Here is a 24,073-nt window from a genome sequence, read left to right as displayed (position 1 = left end):
GCAATGATAAGTTTATTTAGCTCTTCCTGTCCTAAAGTTGTAAAGCGGTGTAGTTGTTCCAGAGGGGCGATAATTGAGGCTGAATCATAAGACACCATAAAAGAGTGTACATTTACAATTGTGTTACGGATGCTTTCTATTTTCTCATTAAAGTAGTTCATAAAATCATTACTACTATACTGTAACGGAATATTTTGCTCTGGTGATGTCTGTATATTTGTTAGTCTGTTAAATAAAAACCTTGGATTATTTTGGTTATTTTCTATTAGTTTGTGGAGATGCTCAGCCCTGGCTGCTTTTAGAGCCTTTTTATAACGTGACATACTGTCTTTCCACGCGATTCTAAAGACCTCTAAAATAGTTTGTTTCCATTTACGCTCTAAGTTACGAGTTTCTCTCTTGATAACATGCGTAGCACTGTTGTACCAAGGTGCTTTAGTTTTCTCTCTAACCTTTTTTGATCTAATTGGTGCAACAATATCTAATGTACTAGAGAAAATGGTGCTCAAACTGCTAGTCATTTCCTCTAGTTCATCTGTTTGTTTGGGTTCACTGAGCAGCTGAGATAGATCAGGTAAGCTATTTGAGAATCTATCTATAGTGGTTGGAACGATTGTTCTGCCTGGTCTATAACGTGGCGCAACATGACAAATTTCAGCAGTACGTATTATACAAGTTACCATGTGATGATCAGTGAGATCGTCACTTTGCGGTATAATATCTATATCAGTTGGATTGGTTCCATATGATATAATTAAGTCTAGTGTATGATTTAGACGATGAGTGGGACCACTGACGTTTTGCTTGACCCCAAAAGAGTTTAATAAATCTGTAAACGCAGTCCCTAACGCATCATTTGTGTTATCTACGTGTATGTTAAAATCTCCAACAATTATTGCTTTATCGGTATTGACCAATAGATCTGAGAGAAACTCTGCAAACTCTTTTAGGAAATCAGCATAGGGCCCTGGAGGTCTATATACAGTAACCAAGGCTAGAGATAATAGGGATTTCTTTCTTACATCTAAGAGCGTAATATTTAGTACAAGTACTTCAAACGAATTAAACCTGTGACCTGTTTCCTGAGTAACATTAAGAATATCTCTATAGATTGTTGCAACACCACCGCCACGACCGATCAGACGTGGCTCATGCTTATAATAGTATCCTGGTGGACTAGACTCATTTAGACCGAAATACTGATTTGGTTTAAGCCAGGTTTCAGTAAGGCAAAGTACATCGAAGCTATTATCTGTGACCATTTCATTTACAATAACCGCCTTAGGTGTGAGCGATCTAATGTTTAGAAGACCTAGTTTTAGAAATTGTTTTTGTTCACTGATATTTAGAATTTCAGGTTTAATTACAATAAGATTTTTCCTAGATCCTACAGTAGATTTATTATATGGCCTCACTAAACGAGGAATATACACAGTTTCTATATAATGTTCTACACTACTTATTTCAATTAATTTGCCACAGCAAAGACTGTGATTTGGACTTTGATTTTCTAGTCATATGGTGTGTAACGTCTTGGAGATGTTGTCCGAGAGAACAGCCGCTCCGATTCTGCTGGGGTGCAGGCCATCAGCACGGTAGAGCCTAGGTCGCTCCCAGAACAGATTCCAATTATTTACAAAGAGCAGTTTCTGTTCATTACACCATGACATTAACCATTCATTTAGTGCAAATAATCTACTGAACCTTTCCTGTCCTTGTCGGTACGTGGGAAGCGGTCCAGACACGATGATCGTTGCCTCAGGCGCTGTGCTGCGTACCGTCTCGATCAGGCTCTTGTAGTCCTTCTTCAGAACCTCCGTCTGCCGCAGCCCGATGTCATTCACTCCCGTATGCAGCACAACAGCTCCGACGCGCTCGTCACCGTTCAGGATCTCGGGAACCTGTGCGGCGACATCAAGAACACGAGCACCAGGAAAGCTGTGAGTGCGCACCGTACCCTTACCTGAGGTAGCGCGGACATGACGGACCATGGAACTGCCGATGATCACGGCGTCGTCGCGTTCCGACTCGCGAAGGGGGGAGAAGCGGTTCCGGGTGGGGATCTCGAAGACCGGGAGGGGCGGTGAGGTTCTTGGTCTGGTCCTGGCTCGTGTCTTTCGCTGTGGGATCACCCAGGGTCCATGGTGTTGTGTCGGTGCCGGAGTGAATGATGCCAGAGATGATCGCGTCCTCCTGGGCAGAGAAACGCACGGAGTAGACGAAGTCGGAGTCAAAAAGTTACTAACCACTGACTTATGAGCATCGGCGCGTGACATTTCAAGCGCTGATCGCCGATCCCGCAGCTCGGCTTGTTTCTCCAGCAGACCACGGATCTGTTTCTCCACCGATTCCAGCTCCAATCGTACCGAAATCAGCCCGTGTCCTCACCTGCACTCAGAGGTAACGTTAGACACACATCCAATATGTTCGCCATTATAACAGATGAACAGTAAATTAGTAGTGATACTACCAATATCACTACTAATTTAGGACTGAAATGCTGGATATAACCTGTATCCTTTCAGTGAAACGGGTGTAAAATAAGACGGTCGGTAGGCGCGAGGCCACGCGTGAAATGCTAGCGGACTAAAGGCTAGTAGCCGAGATTCGCAAAGTTGGATCTAAGTAGCGATATCAAAGTAATCCGATTGTTTTTTATAAGGAATAGTAGCGAGGATAAGTTCCCATGATATAAAAATAGAAAGTGCATGTTTATAAATGAGTTGAAAAGAAGAAAATCAAGGATTAATGAATCGATTCGACGGAGCTCTAAAAACTCCCACGCCAGTATTACCTGTGTGTGTATATATCGGAACTGTCAGGGGAAAACCTCATTGCTTCATGAACTCATTGCAAGTGGAGTTGAAACACAAACAGCTGCAACCTATTTCTTGGTATTTGCTTGGCGAAATTGCTAGCCAAGTTCCATCATACATTTCACACAATTATACACCACATTCCTTGTTTCAGTTTAACCTAATTACCACATTTCCTCCGTCGAGTTTAATATCTTTTTTTAGATTGTTTTATTAATTAATATATATATATATATATATAAGTATAAATAAAACAACAATTTTTATGATGTAGGCCAAAAATGAGCTTCCCCTCTTTGAAAGACCAGCAGCCACCACTGTTCAGGAACCCCAGATCTAAATTTGGATGCAGCCCATTCTTTATGGGCACTGCCTCTCTCTCTCTGGGATGGGTACATATTCTATGCCCCCTTTCGCCAGGAGAGAATGCAGCTCTTTTTTGAGATATTTTTCATCTGCCATCTGGCACACCTTCATTGCTACCACACCTTGGAAACGGGGTGGATTGGAAGCAAACTGTGTCTTTTAACCTTTTTTACAGTGTTCAGGACCCACTGATGTTGGGCAGAAGTTGCACTCCTGCCGCAAAGTCTGACAGAATATTTTTTTTTTTTCGATACCATCGGTCTGTTTGAGGCCCTGAAGCAGTGAACTGGCAGGGACTGTCTGAACTACTGAAGGGAGGATTCCCTCATGAGAGAAGATGGGGCAAATGGCCCATCAGACGCCTCTACCTCCTGAATCACCATAGGTGCCGGGAAAAGTAGAGACGCACCCTGAAAATCTGAAGAAAATCTGGCACACAATGTTGTCCTTGCAATGTAGTCTTTGAAGGTCAGCTAGTCATCAAAGATATTTACTGTACGGTATTTACTGCATTGCCGAACAGGCCAGAGGGCAAGATCAGGGCGTCAAGGACAAATTCCTTGTCTTTTCTTTTATTTCCATAAGGTTAAGCCACAGATGCTGCTCTCAATCGCAGAACGTAAAGTTTCTCAGGAGGTGGCAAAACAAAAAATGCAAGGCCATTGACTTATCATTTTTCCTTCCATCTCATATTTTTATATGTCCTTTTTCAGGGTTCCGTACAATTCCCTATCTTAATGTCAAAGAGTAAAATAAGGTTCTTAATTTTTAAGTGTGACCTAGACATGTTTATGTGAGATTCAAAGAAAAGTTTAATAACCATTGCTACTGCTGTACCTAACCAGGGGAAGCTTGCAGACCCGTGCATTGACCAAAATTGTGAAGAAGGAGGACTTGGTTTTGAATTCGGAGTACCTCACAACACTGCTAGTTGTGGTGCCCAGGTCAGTGTTAACTCTGAGAGAACATAGCTCATGTATTACTCATCAAGAGTTTTTCTGAATGTATTTGTATATGCATCTCTATAGGACGGCATATGCACTATGGGAGAAGACATATGAGTCGATGTCTAAGTTTGTTGTTCCTCGTTCCAGCCGGTTGGTTCCCATGCATGTTTGTGAAGAATTTATATTTAATGAAAAACCTGAAAATATATTTTTCAATTGTTTAAATATATTAATTACAATGATTGATACATTACAAATTGATGTCTGCCCTAGTTATCTCTATAAGATGTTATTTAGCATACATGAATGATTGAAAAAGTTGTTGAAAAGTCATGAGAATTCATTGCTCAAAACTGGTATCCCTGTTGTTTTGACAGGAAGCTGGTTGAGGATGCAGATGCAGGGATTTTCACAGTAACACTGTTTAAGAGTGTCATCAGTGAATTCAAAGCCCATGCCAAAATTCACAAGTAAGCATACTGTCAAAGTGTTACTACACTCCCTTGTGAAAAATGTAGCATACTTTAAAAAAAGAGTGCTTATTACAGAAATAACATACCTAATAAAATAATTTAATAAATAGAGTTTTATAAATAGTGAAAGGAGACTATTTAAATAAATCATTCAAAGTAATTTACTGAGGTTGCGCTTGTACATTTTCTGGCATTTGCACCATTATTTAATGACCAAAAAAGCATGTCTTAAACCAGACAGTAGTTTGCGCTGCTCTTGGTAGATTGCGTTGGTCATTGTGGAAATTATCTGGCTGTGTTCTTTAATTTGCACGTCATCAGTAGATCAGCAGCAGAACTTTCCACTCCCATCGTCACTTTTTTTGGAATTGCGCTCTCACACTAATTTGCCCATTTTTGTCAATCTGGTCGTTATTGTTCCTCTGGCTCAACAGGTTTACAGTGCGGGGATACAATTCGGATGAGGCAGAAAAGCAAAAGCAGGAGATAAGCCGTCTCACTGTGGATAAGAAGGAACTGTATGTAAGTAACATACAGTAACTATTGGTTGATCTCATGAGAGTGACAGGTTGCCCAGCCTTGCGCCAGGTCATCAAAGAAGAGAAGAGCTGTTGCTGCAAGAGGAAGGATTTTGATTCAGGATTATTCATGACATGAATTTAAAAAATATGTGCATGGATAAATCATACTGCAATATTCCATAAAAAAAGAAGAGACCAATTTTAAGCACTGATTATTAAGACAAAACAGACCACTGAATTGACCACTGCATCAGTGATCTCGATTAATATCTTGTAACTAATATCTATGGCAACCTCGAGTGATTTTGGGATAGTGAGAGATTTAATTTGATAAAATACTGATAAAGAAAAGGAAAACAATTGAAATGCTGATTATTTTCAAGACTAATGGCAGATAAAAGTTGTATCCCATGTCTCAAGAATCAATGCAATAATAATAGGGTGCTTATTTGTCCCAACAGAGAACATTTTTGTGTTGGCTGAAGGTGAACTTTAGTGAGATTTTTGTGGCCTGGATTCATGTCAAGGTCCTTCGGATATTTGTTGAGTCAGTTCTCAGGTAAAAGAACCTCTTGGACAAGCAATGAATCAAAAATATAAACAGATCAACACACATTACAGTTTCTCTGCTGTTGGTTAGGTACGGTCTGCCAGTCAGTTTCCAGGCTGTTTTGCTACAGCCCAGTAAGAAGAATATGAAGCAGCTTAGGCAGCAACTCAACTCTATATTCAAACACCTCGACCCAGCAGCTGTGACCGGTAAACCAGATGTAAGATTTCTCTCTCTCTCATTCTGTTCCTGATTTCCCATTTCCACACCAACTCACAATTAAAAGATTACTTCACACAAAAATGAATATAAGGCTATAATTGCGATCATAATTGTGTTTGTTGCTTGACGAAAAAAAAAAAAAAACATTTTGGCAGAATGCACAGACATTTTTGAATGACCATCAAAGTGTCACAATCTGTCAGCTGTATTGAGTGCTCGACGCAGGAGAGTATAACAAAAACAATTTAATTTAAGTCTTTAATTATTAATCTGGTTTCACTTTATTTTCATGGTCCCTTTAATTCATTATATTGACTATAAGTAACTTTACACTTACATGTCTCCTAACTCTCATTAGAGTGTTAGTAAAGTATTAGTAGACTGTTGACATGTAGTTGCAAAGTTACTTGTGGTCAACAGAATGTTCAAAAGGGACCATAAAAAAAGTGTTACCATTTATCTTCCAAGAAACATTCAGGAAAATAACAGGAATACAATTGAAACATAACCATGTTACACATAGATGATACCTGACACAGAACTACGGAAAAAAGGGCTTAAATACATGGAGAGACATAATGTTTGACAGGTGAATGTAATCAGTGACCAAGGGAACAAATTAGGGAACACAGGCAGGCAGACAGGCAGACAGGCAAACAGGGAAACCAAAACACCATGATAATAAAACAGAACATACACATTACAGTATGCCCCCCTTCGGGAAGGTGCATCCTCATGCAATAAAAGTCCAATTGAGGAGGGAGGGTGGGTGGGCTCTGGGGGGAAGGGGGCACGGAGCAGGCGAAAGGCAGGAACTGAGTGGACTGAAGTGCAGCCGGTACGACAGAGGACCAAAACGGAGCTGGAGCCCAGTGGAGGGTGGAAATGGTGAAGTGGTGGAGGGACGAAGCGTAGCTGATGGCGTGTAAGTCCATGGTGCAGGCAGAGCAACGTCTGACCAAGGTGGAGCCGGAGGAACGAGGGACCCGGTGAAGCCGTGAGGACGATGGTCCCAGGTGGAGCTGAGGGAGGGAGGAGCCAACATGGCCGCGGGTACTAGGGGTGCTGAGGGTGCTGCAGCACCCCCTGACGACAGCAGTTTCACTACATTGGAGTTAAAGATGACACGACTTTAAAAAACTTTTTGTTTTTCAACATGTTTTTTAAGAACACATTCTACCTTTATAAAATACTTTTAAAGTATTATTATTATATCATTTTTATATGTTGTCGAATATGGTTTTATGACTTTAAAATAAATTAATAGGCTATATCATAAGGCAAAAGCTGATCTCGCATGGAGTGAGTGACGTGACACAGCATCTCAGAACTGATTGGACACAGTTAATGCCCGTGAAAAAACAAAGTATAGATGTCTTGATTAAAGCAATCTTTGACATTAGGGGCTGTTAACACAGAACGTGTTTTTCCATTCCCCTCTGCTACTTTTCCAATGTTTTTCAGTGTGAACGCATAGGCGTGTTCAACTTTTACGCTTGCGTCTCGCGCATGACACAGCATTCTCAAAACGAAGCACTCAAGTTAAAATAAGTTCAACGAAAAAGCACCTCGAGACTTTGCATTTCCCCCCCGTTCCACTGCCCACGTTTGGCGTCTTGCGTTTTCGCTTTGAAAGATTATGCTTTCTCGCATCCTGTCCTGAGTGAGTGTCATAAGATACAGATTTGTGTGCTGGTGCTTTTTAAAATTTATTATGAGTTCAGAGCATTCTCACATAACTCTTTTCTCATTCATTTGTATGTTAATCTTTTTGTTTGGGCTGTTTAATATTAGGATTTTGTTTAAAATACTCTACCATAGCACCGCCCCGTAATATCAAACCCTGCCCATTAAGCCCCGCCCCCAGCACCCCCTTGATAAAATATGTTCCCGCGGCTATGGGAGCCAAGACGGAGCCAACAGATCGACGGGCCGAAATGGAGTGATGGGATTGACGGCTAGAGGCAGAGCCAGGGGATCCTCTTGAGTGGGGTGGAGACAGGAAGAACCGAGGCAAATCAACACAATAGAGTGGTGTCAGAGGAGGAGCTTAGAGACTGAAGGGAACCAGCGGAGGCTTGGCAGAGGAACTGCCTCACCTTGGAAGATGAGGTGGGAGAGGAAGGCTGGGTGGGAATTCTGGAGACACGGGAGATTTTGAGATGGGTGGAACCAGCAGAGACACAGGAGATTAATATAAATATCCTCTTCTAAATCCAAATAATGTCGAGAGGTCAGCAGCAGCTCATCCTCAGAAGTGCAAGTGTGGGTGGGGTCTTTCTCCATTCCCTCGCACTCCACTAATATTCCCACGGTAGCACACGTTGTTGCCAGCTCACACACCTGGTCAGACATTTCGGGATGCTTGGGCTCCATGGCAATGGTTGGCTGAATTCTTTTACCTGCCGCTGGCTCGTGCATCATGGCAGGCTCGAGCTCACTGTCTGTGGTGGCTCTGGTGTCATATCCATGCAGTGAAGCGAATGACTAGCTGGGCTCTGGGTCCAGAGTGGGGCTGGTGAAGTCCTGCCCTGGGCCGATGGTGAAGGCAGATCCAATATTCACCAGCACCCAATCCAGCACAGCACAAAGAGGAACATACATATTACACAAAGGAGAAAAGATGCTCTTTATGGCCAGATGATGTAGTTACCCATGTGACTTTTTATTTCTTCTGTGGAACACTAAAGGAGAAATTCAGAAGAATTATAGGCCTTCTACTTGCTCTTTTACCATGAATGGGAACTAAAATCTTCAAGCTTAAAAAATGACACAGTAACACCTTACACAATAATATAACTTTAGTCCACATGGCTTTATTGCAAGTGTTCTAAATCCATACATTTTATTTGTATGAAGAACAGACTGAAATTTAAGTTGTTTTGTTGTGAACAATTTCTTGAACTGCCCACTAACATTTCCATCCAAGGATTTGTTTGCTATTTTTGGTATATTGCGGCAAGGAATACAATCTTAAATTGTGCCTGAAAAACATATGCACTCAAGTAAGGTGGATCGTTTTTTTTTATTTGGTAAGAAATCATGTGCACAAATTACGATGTAAAAATTTAATGAATAAATTACTGGTTGCGCAACTAAAAATTTGTGGCAGCACGTTCACGCTATGTCAGAATTAGCGTTAATTACAACTTGTAAACTCTTTAAACTCTTTCTGAGTGATCCAACTTGTACTATGTATTCACTGTACCATCTGACCACTTCAGATTCATTTTGGTGTTGTTAGAAGTATTGACATAATAATGCATAATTCCAGATCCGATGTCCAGGTCCAGCTCTGTAGAATGTCACATGTTGTCATCTCGTAATTGCGGTAATTACAACATGGTGTGAATGCAGCATTTGACTCAACAGATGTATTTGAATAACTGAACTTGTCAGTGGACCAGTCTCATTTTACACCATCTCAAATGTTGTTTTAGTCATTCTGAAATGCCTGAGCCAAAGTTTGTCATTAAAATGATTTTCTATAATCACCTCCTAGAACTCTCACATAATTGCATTCCCGAATATCAGGCATCCAAACGCAAGATAACATGACATGTCAGTTATCCAGGAAGTGAAGATTTTGTTTTCTGGAACATATGGGATGAAACAGGGATGAACATAGGATGAAACACATGTGCTTTTTTCGCAGCTGTCTTAGTGCAGTTTCATTTGCAAACTTTGGATGGAAACATAGCTAACATGAGGAATTTAAAGATGAATAATGTTTTGCATTCTGTTGTGATGGTTTTGCTGTCCCTCTTCTTAGGTGGGGCTTGAAATCCCAGACGGAAGCACCGGTCTGCAGGAATATTACACCTTTATTTGTTATCCTATCAAAATTAATTTGGTGGATCCAAGTTAGTGCTAAATCATGAAATGAACTCAGGAATTTGGCACTCATGTTTCCGTTTCTGTTTTGCATCTTGCATATTAAAATAAACCCTGACAAACAGATGAAATACATGTCTCCTGAGTTTTTGTACTTTTTTATGTTAAACAGGTGTAGTAGGACTATGTGAAGTTTTGAAATTAATTTAAAGTCGTCATGAAATAAAATGTTACCATTCGTATTTTTACATGTAATATTGTAGTGTTTATTATAAATGATTTATCTGTGCACTTCATTATTTTTTTAAACTTATGTACCCTTATAATCTTTAATCAAATACGTTACCCTTCCCTCCCCCCTCGAAACGACTTCTCTTCTCTTCCAGTCCAAATCTATTACTTGAGGGCGTGGCTATTGTGGTCTGTCTCTTTTCTGGCCTGCCTCTGGCATTCAACAATATCGAAAACAAATAATAGTCAATTTTGTGGTAACTTGACTATCAGCCGCCTCATCTTGGTTCGTGGGAGGCTCTTATAAATATGGGGTGATTCCTTCCGGAAAATTTGGCTGCTCGTCCTCGTTCTCATCGTCGGGTTCCTCAATTAAAAATGCATCATGGGAGGGTAACGGTGGATGAGTCCAGTGGAGAGAAATCCTCCACAACTGACTGTAAACTGGCATTCAAATCTGCCTCCATTTTCTTAGCAACGCCCAACCTCCAACGATCCAATCAATTCCCGAAGGACAAAATCAAGCCCCGCCCTACATTTTTTTCTAATTTCAGAAGCCATTTCACTTGGATATACGTCACAATAAGGAAAAAAGGACAATCTCAACTTCCGTTTCATGACGACTTTAAGGAACCTTCAACCGACTGCAAGGTCCCATGTTTTCCATAAAGAGTTTAGTATTCTTATGATTGGTGCGTGTGTAACAGAGGAAAACTAGTTAGACCTGTGCTGTAAAATTCACTCCTTTGGCCTCAAGAGGCGTGCTTGAGACACAGTTTCAAATCCTGGTTGGAACAAAATTACAAACAGGCTCACTGGAAAAACCTCCCTCGACCTATATTTTTGCAAAACAAAAACCGGGGTATTTTAATCTTAACCGTTCGATTTCATCAGAAACGATCTTAAAACAGGGCTTTACTTGAAAAACGCCGAACTTACCCTTTAAGCCTTGTCTGTGAAACCAAGGGTAAGAGGGCTATCTCACTTTATTCATCCCAAAAACTTGTTCATGTCAGTTGATCGTTGATCTGAAGGATTCATATTTTCACATAAGCATCTATAGATAATCTATATATAAACATCACACATAAAATCCCTCAGGTTTGCCCATCAAGGCACAGCCTACAAATCTTTGACTGTTCTTTTCATTAGCCTCGAGAGTGTTCAGGAAATGTGTTGAAGCTGCTCTGACGCAATGAGAATAGTGGTCAGAATAGTGTCAGCTTATCTGGACGATCTGCTGCTCTGTGCTGTCACAAAAGATTGCAGAGAGTGACATGAATATGTTAATGTCTAATTTAAAGAAGCCAGGCTTCAACATAAAAATTCTTGGTGCCAACACAAGAGATAATCTACAAGAGATAATCTACCTAGGTCTCAGACTGACCTCAGACCTTTATCAACTGTTTCTGTCAGGTCGATTTTTGGCTGTTTATCTCTTTTTAGGGAGGGAGGGAGGACGGTCCCATTCAGACTATGTTTACATCTTCTGGGGCTGTGGAATTGACAGTCTCTGTAATTCCATTAGGATTGTTGCAAATTACAAAATAATAGATTAAGTCATGATTCCTGTCTTGTGTTACCCTGTCTTAAGGACTTTTAAGTTTAGGTGTTCTCTATTTTTATTGTTTCTGTGTTCATTCATGTGTCCTGTGGTCATGTTTCTAGTTTTGTTTCCCCTGTTGATTAGTCTTCCCCAGGTGTGTCTTGTCAACTTGTTAAGCTTGTTTGTCCCTGTGTATTAAAACCCATGTGTTTCTTGTATTTTTTGTCAGGTCTTGTCCTACATGTACTTTTGGTGCTACTCATTGTGCTCTCTGGTCTCTGTGGTCTTGTTTATTTTGTTATTAAACTACTTTGCATTTGCATTCGCCCTTGTCTCTTCGCTAAGCACCCGTTACAGAACGACTAACCCCAAATGGATGCAGCAATTTGTTTAATTCAGCTCCAACAAGGCAACTGTTCCCTCGAGGACCACACCAAAGATTTTTTGGATATTGCCAACCTCATAGACTTCCCAGACTTCGCCCTCATTGACTTTTACTAGAGAAGGGGCGGTTGACGGGCTCTGATGCTACAATGCAGTTTTCAAAGCACAAATGTATCACACACTGTACCAATGCTTGTATCGGAAATTGATTACGTTTGAAGCTTCAAACGTCATGCAGTATTGAAAGGTTGAAACAGATGGTTCGAAAAAATTGGCGCTTCGCGTCCTCACCTGATGTATAAAAGGGAAATGATTATCGAGGAGGTATTATTTATTTAAATGATTTAACATTATTCTTCCCTTTAACATAAATATAGAATAAATAAGAAAACAGAACACCCAAAATATTTTTTCAACCACTCACGTCAATTACTAATTATGATCACATACTTGTATATTTTATATTATTGATAAAAATTTGAATCCGTTGACCATGGCTACACTTGGCACGAGTTGTGGTCTGTGGAGAATCGGGGTGATTTTCTCTGTCAACTCAAGAATCATGAGTAGTCACTGAGAAACATTGAATAATTGTCTGTGGGTTTTACCTGATCTCTGATCAGTTTAAAAAAAAAAGACGTTTTAATTAGACATTAGTATAATTAAAATGAATAATGGTAGTCAATTATTGGACTGTTTAGCTGGGCCATTCATAGAACAAACAAAACAAACCCCGACAATTGATAAAAAGAACTTACTAGGTTACTAACGTAACCTCGGTTCCCTGAGAGTAGGGAACGAGTGTTGCATAGCTAATATGCAGTGGGGAAACTCTTTTCCTCAAGAAATATTGAAGCCTTTATTTTAAAACGCAGTGCAGCTGCACAGCGAACACACCGCTTCCTATGGCAAAACGACTCTGATGCGCGAATCAATCATGTGACTTGGCGCCAGAGGACGTCAGAGCTTTTAGCTATAAGAAGCCCCTATTTTTTCGCCATATAGAGGTTAAATCGACTGAAGCGACAAACACTGACAGATTACAATAGTGCGGCAGGCTACGCAATACTCGTTCCCTACCCTCAGGGAACCAAGGTTACGTTAGAAACCGAGTACGTTCCCTTTCGAGAAAGGTCACTTCGTATTGCATAGCTAATACGTGGTGGGGACGCAATGTAACACGCCGCAATATTAGCAACTGGCTCTAGTCCAACTGGAGCCTAGGGAAGCATCCCGAGGCTCACAGAAACAAGCCATAATAAACCCTCACAAGAACAGGTCAACGAACAAAATGAACGAAATGACTCGAAAAAGATTTGTTCATTTTGATGAAAGAGCTCGAACAGGAGAGTCACGAACGTGCATCACAGAACAGAGCAAGGCGAGCATTTGTGCATATATAAAACGTAACATTTTTTATTTATTTTTGAAATGACTGATCGTTTCGCAAGATAAGACCCTTATGCATCGTCTGGTGTCGTTTAAAGCCATTTGAAGCTGCACTGAAACTGTCATTTGGACCTTGAACCGTTTGGTACCCAATGAAGTCCATTATATGGAGAAAAATCCTAGAATGTTTCCATCAAAAACCTTAATTTCTTTTCGACTAAAGAAAGAAAGACATGGACATCTTGGATGACGTGGGGATGAGTAAATTATCAGTTAAAGTTTTTTTAAAAAGTGAACTAATCCTTTAACTGAGGCCTTTTTGTAGCTGGCTGATTGGTGTTCAGATTTGCAAGTAAGTATTTTCAGGTGTGTGTCTATGTCTTTTCAATTAACCAATGTGTGTTGTATTTTGAATAGATGTGTTTTCCCAATGGTACCCCAAGATTTCATTTTTGAAATAAGTGTCTTATGTATGAAATAGTGTGTAGTGTCTAGGAGCAAGTGTGTTGCAGAAATGAGCAAGTGTGTTACAGAATTGCAACTAAAGTGCAAAGCAGCCCTTTTGTTTAAGTTATGATTACACTTTGTTTAAGGTATAGTAACAACAACTTCAAGTTATGTTACTTTGGTTTAAGCATGTGTCTTTAGTGTTCAAGCAACGGGCAAAAATTGTTACAGTGTCTGGTTTGTGTTCCCTGGGTTTCCACTAGAGGTCCTCTTCCTTTACGGTGTCCTTCACTCATACTACGTTTCCCATCATCCTGTTTGTCACTCATTGATTATTGCACACAGCTGTTTCCCGTCACCTTCTTAGTATCTGTGTGTATATATATCCTGTACTGTTTCTCTGTTAGTTGTCGAGTCCTTGTTTTATGTCACTACACTTTGGAGGTCTGTCTTGTTTTGTTTCTTGTTTTTGGACTGCTTTATGGATTTTGAACCTTTGCCTGGCTGACGATGATTATGGATTACCCCAATTAATAAACTGTACTTGGATCTACCTTTTGTGTGCGTGTCGTGACAGAAGGACTCGACCATGTATGGATCCAGCAGCACGAGGCCCAACAAATCTTTATTTTATTATTTTGCCATGGCGGCCCGGAGGATTTAGGAGATCATAGCCGCCGGGTTTGTGCAAGAGGTGGTAAATTCTCCTGAGCCCCCTTCCATCGGACACGGAGCTTCTTTTGAAGGAACCCGTCTGGCTAGGTTTTCTGGAACCTGAGGAGGTCGCAGGAAAGGAGGTGCTAGAAGTGAGCCCCGGCACCACTCTCCGCGGCTGGTGATGTCCAGCCCAGAGATCCATCCGCCGCTGAGTCTGTCAAGCCCAGTGCCTGCACATCGCCATCAGAAATGGCGGAGAAGGGGGAAGACCTCCAGCCCCCCCAAGAACCCGGAGGTCATGACCGAGCAGCCCGCTGTATTGAGGACCCGACTTCCAGCCCAGAGCCTTCACCGCTGGTCCCGTCCAGACCGACTTCCAGCCCAGAGCCTTCACCGCTGGTCCCGTCCAGCCCAGAGCCTTCATCGCTGGTCCTGTCCAGCCCAGAGCCCACACCGCTGGTCCCGTCCACCCCAGAGCCCACACCGCTGGTCCCGTCCACCCCAGAGCCCTCACCGCTGGTCCCGTCCAGCCCAGAGCCCTCACCGCTGGTCCCGTACAGCCCAGAGCCCTCACCACTGGTCCCGTCCTGCCCAGAGCCCTCACCGCTGATCCCGTCCAGCCCAGAGCCCTCACCACTGGTCCAGTCAAGCCCAGCGCCCTCTCGCAGTCGGGGACGGAGGAGGAGGAAGAGGACTTCCTGCGTCCCGCAATGCCCGGAGGTCCTTCCTGAGCCTCTTGACAGCCCAGAGGCCATCTCCATACTCCTTGCCCTGCCGGCGCCACCCAAGCACCTGGCCCTGCCGGCGCCACCCAAGCTCCTGGCCCTGCCGCCGCCGCCCAAGCTCTTGGCCCTGCCGGCGCCGCCCAAGCTCCTGGCTCTGCCAGCGCCGCCCAAGCTCCTTCCCCTGCCGGCACCACCCATTCCACCCATCAAGGCCAATACTGCCCAGCCTGAGCCAGTGTCTGTTCCTGTGCCTGAGCCGGTGTCTGTGCCTGAGCCGGTGTCTGTTCCTGAGCCGGGTTCTGATTCTGACACCCACATTCTGACGCCCCGGAATATATACCGCCTTGAGCGACAGTAACTTCCCCTGGGCCCATAGGAGGATCTGATGGGCCAATTTGCAAAGGTGACGTGACCTCAGACCCCCCTGATGGTTGATATAGGAGACCACCGAAGTGTTGTCTGTGCGGACCAACACGTGATGGCCTCTCAGGTCTGGCAGGAAATATTTGAGTGCTAGAAATACCGCCATCAACTCTAAACGATTTATGTGCCAGGAACATTGATGGTCCTGCCACAGACCTTGCGCCGAGCGGCCACTCATGACCGCCCCCCATCCCGTGAGGGAAGCATCCGTCGAAAGCGTGACGCGTCGACAAGGAGCCCCCAACACTGGGCCCTGGGCGAGGAACCAAGGTTTCTTCCACAAGGCCAAGGCACGAAGGCATAGCCGCGTGACCTTGATCTTGCGGAACGGATTTCCCCTCGGAGAAAACCCCTTGGTCCTGAGCCACCACTCCAGGGGTCTCATGTACAGAAGGCCAAAAGTAATAACGTTGGACGCAGCTGCCATGAGACCCAACAGTCTCTGAAACTGTTTCACAGTGAGTGACTGGCCTAGTTTCACATTCTTTGCGGCTGTGAGAATCGCAGAAATACGAGCAGGAGACAGGCGTGCCTGCATTGTGGTCGAATCCCAAATTACACCTAGAAAAGTGGTCCTCTGAGCAGGGAGGAGCACACTCTTTTTGGTGTTTAGCCGCAACCCCAAACTCTTTATGTGGGACAGAACAGCATCTCGATGCTGAACTGCCACCTGCTTTTAGCTGACTGAGCTAAAATCAACCAATCGTCGATGTAATTTAATACGCGGATGCCCTGGAGTCTCAACGGAGCCAGAGCTGCATCCACGCATTTTGTAAAAGTGCGGGGAGATAAACCTAGGTCAAATGGAAGAACCCGATATTGGTATGCTTCGCCCCCCAAAGCGAACCTCAGAAACCTCCTGTGATGAGGATGGATAGATACATGGAAGTACGCGTCCTTCAAGTCTATTGTGACAAACCAGTCCTCGGACTGAATCTGTGATACAATCTGTTTGAGTGTAAGCATTCTGAACTTGAGTTTCTGAACCCTGCTGTTTAACTGGCGCAGGTCTAGAATAGGACGCAGCCCTCCATCCTTCTTTGGAACAATGAAGTAACGGCTGTAAAACCCTGACTCTCTGCTGGGAGGAGAAACCCTTTCTATAGCTCCCTTTCGAAGAAGTGTCAGTACTTCTTGCTCCATTACCAGAGCCTGCTGTGAGTCCACCACCGTGGGGAGGACTCCTTGAAATCAGGGCGGACGAGAACCGAGCTGTATTCTGTAACCCTTTTCTATTATGTGCAGGACCCATAGAGAAATATTTGGCAGAAGTTTCCACGCTGCCAGAAATTCCGATAAGGGAACCAGTCTCTCGAGACTGGCCTCTGGATTTGATTGAACAACCATTTCGGTGCCCTGAAGCGGCGAACCGGCAGGGAACAACCGAACTGACCATTCTACAACCCTCCTCAGAGGATTGCACGGGGACGCTGACACCTCGGCGCCCTGAAGCGGCGAACCGGCAGGGAACAACCGAACTGGCAGCGCTGCGACCCTCCTCAGAGAGTCGCACCCCAGAGGGCGCCGTTAGGAGAAATGATTTCTCAAAACCGTCCCTCTTTTTTTTCTTTTTTTTTTTCATTCGACAGGACTTCTTGTCTAAGCTTTATTAGAGATGAAGACAGTCCTCAGATCTTGCCTACCTCTAACTAGCTTAGTTCCTACGACCCTCCTCGGAGGATCCTAGGAAAAAGCAGGCACCTCGGCACCCTGAAACGGCGAACCGGCAGGGAGACCGAACTGACTGCTCCACGACCCTCCTCGGAGGATCGTATGGGGACGCTGACACCTCGGTGCCCTGAACGGCGAACCGGCAGGGAACAACCGAACTGGCAGCGCTGCGACCCTCCTCAGAGAGTCGCATCCCAGAGGGCGCCGAGGAGAAACGATTTCTCAAAACCGTCCCTACCCCGGAGGGGACCACCCTTAGAAGCCTGATAGTCTCGGCATCAGGTCTTCTTCTTTGTACTCTATGCCAGTTTCAGGAACATAGATTGGTGAGGAAGAAACCTCTGGAACGCCGCTGAAAGGTTTAGTTTTCTTGAAAGCGGAGCGTCCAGAAGAACAGACATTTTTATCTTTCTTTTTCTTTATTTTTATATCAGAAAAACGTATACATATAAACATATATATATATATATATATATATATATATATATATATATATATATATATATATATATATATATTCTCGAATAGAGTCAATGCTGACATCCTCACATTCATCTATGTCCTTAAATACTTTACCCACCAGTACTGCCTAATAAGATTTATTTATTATTAAAGATGGCTGGTGGGTAACGTCGGGGTTAAAAATGATGACGCCGACTCGGGAGAGAGAAAGCTCGCAAGAGTCTCTCTATAATCCAAGGCACTGTCATACCATGATACTTAATACCCATAACATTACTCTAGTTAGACGTTTGGGTATTAAACACATAAAATAGAAACCACGACACCTCAGTGTGGAGATAAGGAAAAACCAGTAGTCCCCGACGAGGAGGCTGAGATACAGAGTTTTCCTGTTTTTTTTAGATATATTTCATCTAATAAACTCTTTTTATTTTCACTCTCATAATGTTCAGCTGTCCAGTAAATATTTAACTAGCAACAGCATTAGAAAAGCCTCCTTTTAAAAGCTCCTCTTTATTCGAGTTATGAGCTGCCTATTTATTGACAAATCAAACATCTGCCTTTTTCTTAATATTTTTATTTGTTTTGTTCACTTTTTCTTAACAAAACACTAACGATACCAATTCCTCAGAACTGGAAATCGCAGCACACTGGATCTGCAGGTGAAAGCTGAGATAGGGCGGGGCCCGTCCCAACCCACGCTGTCAGATCCGATTTCGAACCCCAAAATGCGAGTCGCCGCCGTGTCTAGGCAACAGCGGGACCCGCGCGGGGAGCGCAAACCGTACCGTCCTCCTCAAAGAACGATCGGCGAGAGCGGAGCGTCTTCATAGATAGACTCATACAACGCTCACAATCAGCCCCCTCGAGGACTGACTGAGCATGCTCCACTCCCAAACAAGCAACACAAAGCTGATGTGTGTGTCCCCACCCGTATATAACGAGGGCAGGGAACAACACACCGTCTATAATCTTGCTTGCTCGCCATAATAATGATAGATATATTGGGCTTGACAGACAACAATAAATAGACAAGGACAGATATACAGAGAGCGCTTGCTAAAGGTGCAGAAGCTATCGCGGTCTGATTTCAGGGTTGCTTTATAGTTTCCTGGTCTATGACGTCACCTATGTCGTAGCGGGCTTCCATTGGACTGATTTTACACGTGCTTCACGACGTAATCACGCAGAGCGTTCCCACCGCGTCTGAAACGCAGCTCGAGTTCCCTTGAAAGGGAACTGCATTTTTACATTTTTTTTTACATACTGTTTTGCACTCTCACACACTAAGTCCATAAAATCAAGTAACGTATATAACTCAATGTATAATGACAAAATGTATTCAAACAATTTAACCTTAGTTTTAGCTAAATTAATATATATATAAAAATTATATATATAAATATAAAATATAAAAACTCCTTACATTTTCATAGAACTGAAGAAGTAGTAGAAACTAACAATAAAAAAACAAATAGTTTAAGATGTCATAAACAAAAACCCTCCCAGATCCTTCAGGGATAAACTACAGGATGAGATGAAGCTTCACATCCTCACAGAGACGAGAAGAGTGACAGGCTAGATGAGCCTCTGGGGTCACAATGCCCCAGCATATGCAACGTTAGTCTGCTTTCCATTGTTTTATTCATATTAAATGACAGCCTGTGAAAGGAGCGGTTCAGATGCGTTGGTCCAGGATTGGCCGTAACCCACCAGACTTCTCCGGGACAATGAGGTAGGGGCTGTAAACCCGGACCTCATTTCGGCTGGAGGGACAGTCTCAATCGCACCCTTCGCCAGTAGGGTAGCAACCTCCGCTCACATGATAGGGGCATAGCCATCGACCAAAGTGGAGCGGACTACCCTGAAGTGGGGAGGAGACCGTGCGAACTGAATCGCATAGCCGAGCCGATGGTTCGCGCGACCCAGCGGAGCAGATAGGGAAGCTCTAGGCAGGGTCCCAACTGTGCCAGCGGCATCAAGAACCACAGACGTCCCCCCGGTGGTGCAGCGAAGCGGAATGACCGGCCCAGACGTGGACGGCATAGCGGCCCGGTGTGGGGGCAAGGTCATAACCGCACCATGACAGAGGATGCCAGGGAAGGACCAGCGTTCCACGGGGGCCTGCTCTGTCAGGGGTCTGGCGACAGAGGGGGACAGGGGCGAAGCGGTCCGTGGACGGCACGCAGTGTCAACCGCCTCTGGGACAGAGGGGGACGAGGAGAGCACGGCTTGTGGGCGGCGCTCTGTGTCGTCCGAGAACTCTGTTTGCTCAGAGACAAGAGAGTCAGCTCTTTCTGAATAAGGATTCTTCCCCAGCCCTCTACCGGGGAAAGGAGTGGCCCTGCTACCAACTCCTGGAAAGAACTGAGTCTCATCTCTGAGCAGCCCATCTCAAAAGTGCCGCTTAACCCGGTGTTTAGTGGGGTTCGGGGCTGGAGAGGGCTGTGGCATCCCCCCTACGGTCTTCCAGAGCCAGGCCCGGGTGAACGGGCGGGGTTGGAACCATGGGAAGGCGCCTTCGGCGGTAGGCAGACTGAGGGATCTGAGCGGACGGCGGGGCCGTCGGGCAGAATAACCTCAATTTGCTCACGGGCGGTTGAGAACTGTTGGGCAGAAGCACTCAACCGCACCGCCGAAGAGGCCGACCTGGGAGATGGGGGTGTCGAGAAGACGGGTCCGCCCGACATCGTGCACATCAGACCGGTCAGCCCCAGACTGGTGAACATCACTTGACTCCGAGAGCGTACGGCCACTTTCGATCGCTCAGAGAGCAAGATCAGTGGCGGCGTGCAGCTCAATGAAGAGCCCTCCTGCATGTCCATGTCGACCTATATATGACGCGATGATCACGTTCCCAGAGAGAACATGAGTCAACCACGAGCGCTGTTCAAGCATGATCAAAGCCCAAACATACTAGACAGCGCTCGTGCCCATCAGAGTCCGATACCAGTCCGCTGCAACCAGAAATGCACGGGCGAGCCGTCTTTAAAAAGACGTGCCGCGTGCGAGCTCTTTTATGAGAGGAGAAAAAAACTCCGCGATGTTGAAGCGCACAGGGAGACACACACACACTGGCAGATCACTGCACAGATCAGCAGGCACTGTGAGCTCGCTGCCGATCGCCGTCACACCAACACTGGAGAGAGAAGCTCGTCTCGTAGAGCGAAGTCCGAGATGGCTGTGGAGTGAAGAAATACTCTTGGCTCCGAAGTGAAAACATATCTGCATCACTAGGTCCTCCTTTTATACCCACGAGGTAAGGCGGAGATACGCTATGCAAATTCCGCAGACCCATGGCATTTCTTTGCCATTGGCTCGTTTTGTAATACTCGAAGTAGATAGGTGTTCTAAGCGAAACCCCATTCGTAGTCATCCGACGTAACTCGGAGTGACAACGAAAGGGAACTTCTCCTTCATTAGCTCTATCCACCTGGGAAAAGCTATCCCCATATTTACCCTCGTTTTGAATTTGCCGGAAACGTCCCCCCTTTAAATGAATTTGTATGCTTTATCACGGCTACGAGGATTGAATTATGAAGTACTGTGCAGTGCAACCTTTCAAGCGCCTCTCACTGACCGCTTCAGATGGTTTCAGTCAGACGACTCTGAAAGAAAAGGTTGGCCAGTTGAGCTAGGCTATTGCTTTTTGTCCCTCTCTGCTATTATAGTTTTTCAAGATGGCGAAACGACATGGAGGCCTCCATGGACTTACCCGTACCATGTAAATAAAGATAAGAAATTCTTTGCTTACGAGGATAAGTCAGTTCGTTGTCAGAGGTGATTTTAGCTAATAAAATACTTTATAAAAAACTTCCATAAGTTTAATTTCAGATGTGTAAATTACAAAACTTAATTTTCAACCGAGTGAATCTACGCATGAGAGATCTTCAGAAGTCATAACTTCAAACCAAGATTAAAAACCAAAGATTAAGCTAAATGACACTAGGTTCCAGCGTACCCTCCCAAAATCAAATACTGTTTTACACTTTTCAAAGTATAATCGAGCTTTAAAGTTAGAATAAAAAAGTTAAAATCATGCATACGTGTTGTGTTCTGACACAAGGCCATTAGCTGATTCTTTTTTGTTTTATAAATTTACTTTACTTATTTCTACAAATATCAGCCTGATAAATATGTACTTAATACACGATGAAACAAGATAATCATGCTACCAATTATGTCTGACACAATGTTTTATAAGAAATGTAGTGTTTTAAAATGCAACTAAACCAGATGATTTTTCTTTTGACAAACCTACAGAAATGCATGTCGATTACTAAGTTTCAGGCATAGTGGAAACATGCAATGTTCGAGAAAGTGTAATCTTTGCGAGGTCTCACCCACAAACGCAAAAATTTGTGTTGGGTGATACGGGCATGGCTTTACTAAAGGAAAATATTATGGAAGTAATTTTCAAACTGTAATTATATTACATTTATATTTTATTAATATTATGGTTTCATGTTGATTTAAAGTATTTGTTATTAATTAATACCTTTATTTTTAAACACTTCAATATCCAGCACAAAATTTTGTTCAAAAATTGCTCTCTGATCCCAAATAATTAGATAATGTAATGTTCACAAGCTACAGTTAGATATTCTCCTGCATAGTATGTGTGTAAATAGTAGTGCTTAAATCTTTGGCTGTATTTTGTCACACCGTAGCGATGCAAAGTACCATACTCTAGCCTATGGACTAACTTAATACAGTAATGCAAAAGACCAGATCACTAAGAAAGGAGGGTTGAAAAGCAGTGTTTATAATAAATAGACAGAAGTTAGCAAATTATGGTTTTATTACTATTCAGAAAGCTAGCCGATGTCGCTGTTTCACATGTTGGACCGTGTGTGTTTTAGGTGAAGACTTTTCTTTGAGAGCCGTCAACATTCAGTGTTTATAGGAATAAATGACCGTTAATAATTTAAGTGATACTATTTCTGTTTGAGAACTAAATTGATACTTTGTTTAGTGCAACCTTCCCTCTATCTATGTTGTGGAATCACACAAAGTATTAACGTGCTGCAAGTATTACTTAAGTTACTTATAAGTAAGTATTAACGCGAAAAGTAAGCGCATGCTCTTTTACACTTAAACTATTACAACAGAATCACACCTGACTATTGCAGTGAGAGACGCATATTCGTTAAAGCTCGAGGCTGTTAAACAAAGTTGACATTTTGACATTTGACATTTTATATACTAGTCAATTAGGCCGTTTACATCTTGGTTCTTTTTGTTTTTGTACAGTTTGCAAAAACTATAGTCTCCGAGCGTGGTCAAACATATAGGAATTTATGAAAAACATGCACAAATATAGCATAAAGAGAATTACGGTCCTTCTACATGAGATTGTTTAAGACTAAACAACAGAGGTGGGAGTAAGTCACACATGTGCAAGTCACAAGCAAGTCTCAAGTCTTAACCTTCGAGTCTCAAGCAAGTCCAAGGAATTTTTATTATAAAGGCAAGTCAAGTCAAGTCAAGTCACTGCCTTATGTCAAGCAAGTCAAGTCGTAGCTTGGGTCACAAGTCACTGGCAAGTCATACAAACGTTTGACGATTTCACTGAATTTATATATTAAAATAAGTTAAAACTACAGAAGTTGTGGACTATGCAACTTTATTTTTTTTTTAATATATGCATTTCCACATATAGCTGAGTGGTTACCACAATAAAAATCTAAATGTAACTGAAATTAGGCCAACATTAAAGCATGAAAAAATAAATATGCCTCAAACATTGCAGAAGACCATTAAAAGGTATTAAACAATTCAAAATTCAAGTATAATTCCTATGCGACCAAAGGCATTCTTCAAACTGGCATCCCCTTAATACAAGTTATACAGTATATTTTTAATTATGATGTTAAAACCGCCAATAGGTGGCGCCAAATTACCGTATTAATGTACGAGTCATAGAAGCATTCATTTAACTTATGTTCAAAACGGCAGATTCGTTCTGGAACTAAGCAACTAGGTCACTGAATCACAAATACGCATAACTCTTTCTGTGGCTTGTTTGGAACTATTGTCATTGGAGAAATCGAGCAAAAACTATATTTGGTTAAAATATTTGGAATATTAGGCTATGTCTAAATGTCACATCATATTCACTCTTAGTGTACTGAACTGTTTTATAAAATCATTATCACATTTGCAATCGCGTCAATATTCTGGAAATATTTTTTTAATATCATATGTTATAATTATGAAAATAACTCATACTAGGGCATTTTTTTCCACCACATTTTGAATTTTGGGTGCAATATTAATTCTGCTGGCATTTTGATAACATCTAATAGATGTAACCCCTGATAACATCTAACCCTGCTTTAAGAGAAACATAAAACACGACAAAACATTAACAGTTTTTTCTATGCTGTTTTTTGTCATTGGAAAGAAC

At 42.9% G+C, this 24,073-nt stretch overlaps 1 protein-coding gene across 1 annotated transcript in view; it reads left to right on the top strand.

Moving 5' to 3' along the window:
- Window positions 1-9,835, top strand: part of atp6v1c2 (ATPase H+ transporting V1 subunit C2) — a 48,701-nt gene extending 38,866 nt beyond the window's left edge. The window contains exons 6-12 of the mRNA XM_077238236.1: window positions 4,028-4,126; window positions 4,211-4,279; window positions 4,507-4,599; window positions 5,037-5,124; window positions 5,585-5,682; window positions 5,764-5,893; window positions 9,668-9,835. Coding sequence (XP_077094351.1) covers window positions 4,028-4,126; window positions 4,211-4,279; window positions 4,507-4,599; window positions 5,037-5,124; window positions 5,585-5,682; window positions 5,764-5,893; window positions 9,668-9,763 — 673 coding nt within the window. The 3' untranslated portion in view covers window positions 9,764-9,835. The remainder of the gene's footprint in view (window positions 1-4,027; window positions 4,127-4,210; window positions 4,280-4,506; window positions 4,600-5,036; window positions 5,125-5,584; window positions 5,683-5,763; window positions 5,894-9,667) is intronic.
- Window positions 9,836-24,073: the final 14,238 nt, after the last annotated feature.

This window comes from Siphateles boraxobius, unplaced genomic scaffold (genome assembly GCF_051911475.1).
Source record: "Siphateles boraxobius isolate OS27281-9 unplaced genomic scaffold, OSU_SipBor_1 22, whole genome shotgun sequence".
Lineage (NCBI taxonomy): Eukaryota > Metazoa > Chordata > Actinopteri > Cypriniformes > Leuciscidae > Siphateles > Siphateles boraxobius.
Note: the sequence above shows the minus strand (reverse complement) of the source record. Positions and strands in the feature narration are given on the sequence as shown.